General features: G+C 55.1%; 2 protein-coding genes across 2 annotated transcripts in view; one reads left to right on the plus strand and one right to left on the minus strand.

Annotated features, from left to right (window-relative positions):
- AP4B1 (adaptor related protein complex 4 subunit beta 1) overlaps window positions 1–267 on the minus strand; it is an 8,129-nt gene extending 7,862 nt beyond the window's left edge. The window contains exon 1 of the mRNA XM_057384227.1: window positions 2–267. Coding sequence (XP_057240210.1) covers window positions 2–72 — 71 coding nt within the window. The 5' untranslated portion in view covers window positions 73–267. The remainder of the gene's footprint in view (window position 1) is intronic.
- Window positions 268–426: 159 nt separating this feature from the next.
- Window positions 427–6,018, plus strand: DCLRE1B (DNA cross-link repair 1B). Its single transcript, XM_057384228.1, has 4 exons — window positions 427–721; window positions 844–988; window positions 1,209–1,388; window positions 1,476–6,018. Exons 1-4 carry the CDS (start codon window positions 533–535, stop codon window positions 2,306–2,308), a joined length of 1,347 nt encoding a protein of 448 aa, XP_057240211.1. The 5' UTR covers window positions 427–532; the 3' UTR covers window positions 2,309–6,018.
- Window positions 6,019–7,800: the final 1,782 nt, after the last annotated feature.

Consider the following 7,800-nt stretch of genomic DNA (forward strand, 5'->3'; position numbering starts at 1 on the left):
CGCCTGCACGTGCGGGTTCGACAGCGCCCGCCGGAGCTCCCGCTGCGCCTCCTCGCCGCCCAGGTACGGCATGGCTCCGCGCCGCTCCCGCGCCTAAGCGCCGGTCCCGGTGCTAGTCCCAGTCCCAGATCCCGGTGCTTGTCGCAGTCTTAAGCGCCGGTCCCGGTCCTGATCCCAATCCCAGCCCTCGGCCCCAGGATGCAGACCCCGGCCCAATTCCCAGTCCCAGATCCAGATCTCAATCCTTGTGGCCCGCCCAGGCCCCGATCCCTATCCCTATCCCGTTCCCAGGTCCCGTTCCCTATCCCGATCCCGATCCCTATCCCGTTCCCTATCCCGTTCCCAGGTCCCGTTCCCGTTCCCGTTCCCGGTCCCGCTCCCCTCGCTGGTCCCACCGCCCCGCCCACGTGACCCGCGCTCACGTGACGCCGCCCCGCCCCTGGCGCGCGGCCGGGCCCCGCCCCGCGCCCCCCGCGCGTGCGCGGCGCTTCCCGCCAAAACCGGCGTGAGGGGCGCGGGGTCCCCGCCCGCCATGAACGGGACGGTGCTGCCCGGGACCCCCATCGCCGTGGACTTCTGGAGCCTGCGGAAGGCGGCCGGTGCCCGCCTCTTCTTCCTGTCCCACATGCACTCGGACCACACGGTGGGGCTGTCCAGCACCTGGAACCGCCCGCTGTACTGCTCCCCGCTCACCGCCCGCCTCCTGCACCACCGCCTGCAGGTAAGTGTGTCCCGCCCGGCCCTCACCTGCCACACCCTGCCCTCATCGCTTGGACACCCCCGCCCCACCTGCCTCTCCCAACTCTCATCCCTTGCCCAGCCCTCACAGCTCGGCCCCTGCAGGTGCCGATGTGYTGGATCCGGCCGCTGGAGGTGGGGCAGAGCCATGTGCTGGATGAGGTGACAGTGACGCTGATTGACTCCAACCACTGCCCTGGCTCCGTCATGTTCCTCTTCGAGGGCGTCTTTGGCACCATCCTCTATACAGGTACAGGGCAGSTTCCCACAATCACAGAATCACAGCATGGCTCAGGTTGGAAGGGACTGCAGTGTGTCACCTGGTCCTGCCTCCCTGCTTTAGCAGAGCACATGGCACAGAGTTGTGACCAGATGGTTCTGARATATTCTCAGTGGGGGATACTCCACACCTGCTCTGGGTAAATCCTGGCTGCTGTCCCTACCCTACCCTGCTATCCCTGTCCTTACAGGAGATTTCCGCTACACCAGCGCYATGCAGGGTGAGCCGGTGCTGCGGGGCCGCCACATCGACCGCCTGTACCTGGACAACACCCACTGCCACCCTCAGCGGGCCCTGCCCCCGCGGGCACTGGCCACACGCCAGGCTGCCCATCTCATCCGTGCCCACCCACAGCACCACGTGGTCATCGGTGAGTGCTGCCCTCCCTCCCACCAGCACAGCCCTGGCAGGGCTCCTGTCCCCCTGCCCTGTCCCTGAGGCACYGCTCCCCTGGCAGGTGTGTACACCCTGGGCAAGGAGACGCTGCTGGTGGACCTGGCGCTGGAGTTCAGCACGTGGGTGGTGGTGAGCCCCTGGCGCCTGGAGCAGATGCGGCTGCTGGAGCTGCCCAATGTGTTCACGGCCGAGGAGGGCGCCGGCTGGATCCGCGCCGTGGATGTCACCGAGATCCGCCGGGACACGCTGGTCAGCTGGAACAACCTGCACCCCACCATTGCCATCATCCCCACGGGCAGGCCCATGAAGGTCGCCCATCCCAACATCCACCTCGTCCCGTACTCAGACCACTCGTCCTTTGCGGAGCTGTGCGAGTTTGTGAAGTGGCTGAAACCTTGCTCCATCATTCCCATTGTGAAGAGTGACATGTGCCAAGTTTACTTTCAGGAATACCTGAGCTCTGCCCCCCAGGTACTTCCTGATTTCAAAGTCCCAAAGCCCGTGCAAGAGTCTGGACAGCAGCAAAGCCAAAAGAGGAGGCAGAAACCCACGTGCCTCTGGAAAAGGACCACGTGGCGTTCTGCATCCCGAGGGGTCGTTTATGAGTCCCCAGAGAAAAATACTGAGAAACCTGAAGCATTTACAGGTGTTAAGGTTCCTCAGCAGTACTCTGAGGCAACTCAGTGTTCAGAGGAAAGCTGGACTTGTCACAGGGATGAGAAGGAGGAGCTGAGTGAGGAACAGCCAGGAGCAGCACCTGTTTCCAGTGAGCACTTTCCAGCTGTATTTGCAGAGCAGTATTTACTCACTCCCTTGAATGTCTTAAAGCAGAATTCCTCACAGACATTTGATGAGGTGGTGGAAGACTTTTTTAGGAAGGGAGACACTCCCTGAAAAATCATGGGACATTGCAGGTGCCAATGCAGCTGGTAGCAGTGGTTCATCCTGCTCTTCATTCTCAGGTTTCTCATTCAGAGAGAGGAGCCCAGCTCTGGAGCTCTACTTTCCTTACCTCTATAGAGGACAAAAGAAACTAGAAGCAGTTTGTAGATGGTACACTTTTAAAATTTATTTTTTTATGTCTCTGCATTGCTGGATCTTCACACTGTGCTGGCCACTGTGGTCCCACTGCCTTGTGTGCTTTGTGCCCACCTTTTGCAGTGACTCGCCTGTCCCCTGTGACAAAAGTCACAGAGGTTGATTCAAGCAGAGCTGCAGAGGGTGTGAGCAGTCTGCAGAGGAGAAATTAATGGCTGCAATGTGATGAAAGAAGCAAGGAAGGGGAATCTGAGAGCCCTAAAGATTCTCCTTTCCATGTGTCTGTGATACCTCACCACTATGATCAGTTCATCCCAAAGTGACTTACAAATGTTATTTATTAAGGTGCTTTTTTTTAAATGCTGCTGAAATCTAGAAAGTGAAGTGCCTTAAAGTTCAGCCATCTGTTTTCTATCTATTAATCTGCTCATACAGCCTTTGCATTCATCAGCCAACTGATGAAGTTGGCTGATGAATAAGCTCTCCTGATTTCTACTTTCCTGAAAGTGCCATCTCAATGTTAATTGTCAGTGTTTTTTTCAAGTTTCTGGCTGGGGAGAATAGGAACTGTCTGGGTTAYTGAGTTGTGGGCTTTCCTGAGTGGGTCACTATATTCTCTGCAGTCACTGCACTCACTCTTACACGTCTGAAATCTGCTCAACTGCAAAGCACTCCTGATAACTGCCAGTGTTCTGCCTTTCCATTCTGCCTGCTCTTGTCCTGCAGTGGCAAATGGGATGGTAGATAATGAAACATCTGCTGAGTGGTATGATCAGTCTTACCAGCTTTGTTTGGAAAGGTTGTGACTGAACAGCAGAACTGGCTCTGTTTGAGGCTGGGCACTTTCCCACTCCGGATCAGCTGCAGAGCCCTGGCCTGGCCCAGCTGGAAGTGTCTGTAGTGTGACAAACATTGGGTACCCACTGCAGCTGACTGTGCCATACTGCACTGCCAATGTTTGAAATTGGTCCTTTCTACGGTCAGGGCAGCTGGAGTGGGAAATGATCATGGTATCTGACCATGGTTGCTGTCCTGGAGCAACGAACCAGTTTGTTCCTCAGCTCTCTTGATCCTCCTTTTGTTACTTTCTAGGCAAAATGTTCAGAATTTTCTGAACATAGTGTCCTGCAAGGCCTATCCAACAGGCAGCTAAATGGGCTGAATTCCCTGAACTGAGCCAGAAAAAGAAGTGTTTGCTCTTGGAGCAGTGCCAAGCCTTGTGAAAAGCAAAGGTGCCCCTGGGTGCCGCAGTTGCCCCAGTCACAAACAGAGCTGTCTGGAACAGTGAGTGTGTCGACAGCCAGAGTGGGCATGTTTGGAAAGCTGTTTGGCAAACGTGAATCCTGACTCCCAACCCTGTGCTTTCCCAGGCACGGCAATATTTATCCCTGTTACATAAGGAATGCCTGTCCCTGGGACTGCTGTGGCTCTGCCTGCCAGCTGCCAAGGGGACATCAGAAGTGACAGAGCAGTGTCCTGTGAACTGCGCTTCACACAGGGCAGCAAGGGCAGTTGGAGCTTCCTGCTGTGGGCTCTGTGTCCTGCTGCTTGGAGGTTTCTGTATGGATTATTTCCTAATCCAAACTCAACAGCAGAGCTCTGTCAGGAGGGTGTGAGTGGAGACACCTGCACGTTTTGTAACATGGAAATGATAGTGCTGTGCCTGTAGTGTGCTGTCTGCTGCTGCTGCCTGGGAGATGCAGGCTGTTATTTAAATATTGTTGAAATTCAAGTGACTCATTTGACAGGCAGGGGTGTGAAGCTCTGCCTCAACTCCCAAATTCTATGTCCTGCTTTGAGCAGTCTTTCCACTGCTGGGGAGCAATGCTCACCTTCTGAGTCACTGCTTCACTTGGGCATGTTGCAAATTACCTGGGAGATGCTGATGTTCTGTGGCATCCAACCTTTCCTCTTCTATTCTTATCAACTATTTATTAAAATAAATGAAGTTGAGAACCTCCTGGTCAGCCTCTGAGCAAAAAGGAGTTCTAAATGGTAATTTTTTCCAGAGGTAAATCTGAGCTTTGATCACACAAAAATAAGTGAAAATTGCAGACTTCAGAGTCTGGGGATCTGCATCCCATTTCTGCATGCTCAAAGCTGCAGAATAAATGCTGGCTTGACTTTCTAGAGCCAAAATGGTAATTCCTGCCATTTCAGGAGGAAGTTATCAACCATGCAGAGCCAAATTTAAAATCTCTCTGTGGCTTTAAAAGGCAATAGGAGCAGCAGAGGCTTGACCAATTGCCAGTGTCTTGGAGATCTTTGCCTCAGCACAGCAGGTGCACGAGGTGTTTTAGTGCCAAACTTTTTATCCCTGTTAGGTGTTATTAAAATACTACTTTTGTGTGCTATCCTAAAATKCTGGAAAACAAAACATGGCCTTGTGGGGAAAACTGGAGTGCTGAGGCTTCTGAGCATCCTTCAGCTTCCCCTGAAGATGGGTTTAGTGGTTGGACTCTGTTCTTAAATGAATTTTCCAACCTAAATGAAATCTCCTGTCAGTAAGTATCTGGCCTCTTACAGGCCTTGTTTTCCCTCACACTTGTCTCCATGCTTTCCCTCTTTTCCTGCCCCCAGCCTGGCTCACAGTGGGGTGTTGAGAGCTGGGGTGTTACAGACAGCAGGGGCTGAGCCTGCTGCTCCCAGCTCACCTGCAGCACTGCTGCCACTGGTGTGTTTTGCTCACAACAGTGACAACGAGAAGCTGCAGCCCAGTATTTGCTTCCCTGTGGGGTATCTGAGGCCCACATGTGTGGAAACTTCAGTTATCCTGACAGGGAACAGAGAGTGCTCCGAGCAAAGTCCTCCCGAATCTATACACACAGAGCATGCTCCAACTGCTTATCTCTGACCCACAGTTGGGAACTGGCCCCAGTGTGGGGAAACAGCTCAGCCAAGGCCTTGCAGAGGAGCAAGGAACAAGCTGAGTTCCCTTTGGCAAGATTTCAGTGCTGTTTTACCAAGCTGTGATCAAATGCTGCTGTGTTGTGAGGGCAGGTTCTGGAGCAGAGCTGGCTGTGGAGGGTCAATCACTGACTGTGCTATGAACAGCTCAGCTGGCTCCAGCTTCTCTAAAACAGGAGGAAAGCATGAAGGAGTGCCCTGTTTATGCTGTGGAGAGGGGAAAATTGCTCTGTAGGCTGTTGTTAGGAGGCTGAGGCAAAACTTGCCTGGCTCCCGTGCTCCACAGAAACAAGTGTGTAATGTCACCTTACAGGGAACACCCCAGAGTGCTGCTGGGTCGGGTTTCAAACTCTGCTTCCCCAATTACAAGGCCGAAACACTTCTAGCAACTTCTCTCTTCCCTGCTGCAGAGCTGCTGTCTGTTCCTCCAGCACAGGAGCTCCTTTTCTAGATGAAATAAACTGCAGTGGGGAGATCTTTCCTTCACCAGAAAATGAAAGAGTTTACATATAGTTTACATAGTTAATTTCCACAGTGTGTTGTCACTTTGGGCTTATTTCAAATGAACCTCAAGCCTGAAATCTCTCTTTGTGCCTTTTTTATGGAGTCCTGTGAAAAGGTAGTAGAACACGTTGAAAAGGTAGAGTCATTTGATAATCATGGGAAATACTGCCTTCAAGTGAGCTGCTGTGGGTGTTCTGTGTCTATCTGATTCCTTCTGATGAATTTGGGATCTTTAGCCACAGACACTGCYGAGCTGAAGCTTTTCTGGCTGTGGCTTTGCACTTGGCCAAACCCTGGCCTGAGGTACAAACAGTCGTGGGTTGTGCAATAAAACCTTTGGGACAGACCTTGACCAGGAGCCTCTTGGCTCTGGCTCAGAGTCTGGGACTTCCTGAGCAGGTGCTGGGGAGATGAGAATTATGTTCCACAGTGTCCTGGAGGTCACTGAGCCTGAAGAAAATCAGGCCAAGAGAAATGAGTCCTCCATGCAGGACTGAGACTTTCCAGTCTCAGAGGGTACAGAGCTCCTGAACAGTGTTTTGCTGGAGGGAGGTCACACTTGTAGTGCTGCTCTTCATGTAAACAGGAAGCTGAGAGGTTGGAARGGACCTTAAAGATCATCCAATCTCAGCCCCTGTCATGGGCAAGGATACCTTCCACTATCCCAAGTTGCTCCAAGCTCTGCCCAACCTGATCTTAAACACTTCCAGGGATGGAGCAGCCACAGCTTCTCTGTGAATCTGTGCTAAGGCCTTACGATCCTCTGAATAAAGAATTTGTTCCCATGATCTAATCTAAATCTACTGTGTCTGAATTTTGGTCAAAGTAATTGTTATTTTAAAATGTTGTAAACTTTTGCAAGAAAGACAATAAACGTCTCTAACACTAGAAAGGACTGAATTAAAACACTGGAGTTCTTGAGTAGGTTATGGTGACCTGACAGAGCTAAATCCCTTCTTGGAAACATTTGAGTCCCACCTCCATGCTCCAGCAGGGCCATCCTAGAGCACATGGCTCAGGCATCCAGACGGTGCTGGAATATCTCCAGTGAAGGAGACTCCACACCCTCTCTGGGCAATCTGTTCCCGCACAATAAAGTTCTCCCTCGTGTTCAGTGGAACTTCCTGGGCCTCAGTTTCTGTCCATTCCTCTTGTCCCAAGGCTGGGCCCTACAGAGCAGAACCTGGTCCGTGCTCCGACACCTCGAAGGGGCCCGGCTGAGCTTCCCGTGCCCGGCCCGGGCCCGCTCGGTCCCTGGCGTTGTCCCGTTGGGCTCTCCCTGCCCGGCCCTGCCCCCTCGGTCCCGGCCCTGTCCCGTTGGGCTCCCCCAGCCCTGCCCCGCTCGGTCCCGGCCCTGTCCCGTTGGGTTCCCCCGGCCCTGCCCCGCTCGGTCCCGGGCACTGTCCCGTTGGGATCTCCCGGCCCAGCCCCGCTCGGTCCCGGGCACGGTCCCGTTGGCTTCCCCCAGCCCTGCCCCGCTCGGTCCCGGGCACGGTCCCGTTGGCTTCCCCCAGCCCTGCCCCGCTCGGTCCCGGGTGCGGTCCCGTTGGCTTCCCCCAGCCCTGCCCCGCTCGGTCCCGGGTGCGGTCCCGTTGGGTTCCCCCAGCCCTGCCCCGCTCGGTCCCGGCACTGTCCCGTTGGGTTCCCCCAGCCCTGCCCCGCTCGGTCCCGGGTGCGGTCCCGTTGGGCTCTCCCTGCCCGGCCCTGCCCCGCTCGGTCCCGGCCCTGTCCCGTTGGGTTCCCCCAGCCCTGCCCCGCTCGGTCCCGGGCACTGTCCCGTTGGGCTCCCCTGGCCCTGCCCCCGCTCGGTCCCGGACACTGTCCCGTTGGGTTCCCCCAGCCCTGCCCCGCTCGGTCCCGGGCGCTGTCCCGTTGGGCTCCCCCGGCCCTGCCCCCTCGGTCCCGGGCACTGTCCCGTTGGGCTCCCCCGGCCCTGC

This window comes from Malurus melanocephalus, unplaced genomic scaffold (assembly GCF_030028575.1).
Source record: "Malurus melanocephalus ecotype Western Australia unplaced genomic scaffold, MMel_1.1 scaffold_693, whole genome shotgun sequence".
NCBI lineage: Eukaryota > Metazoa > Chordata > Aves > Passeriformes > Maluridae > Malurus > Malurus melanocephalus.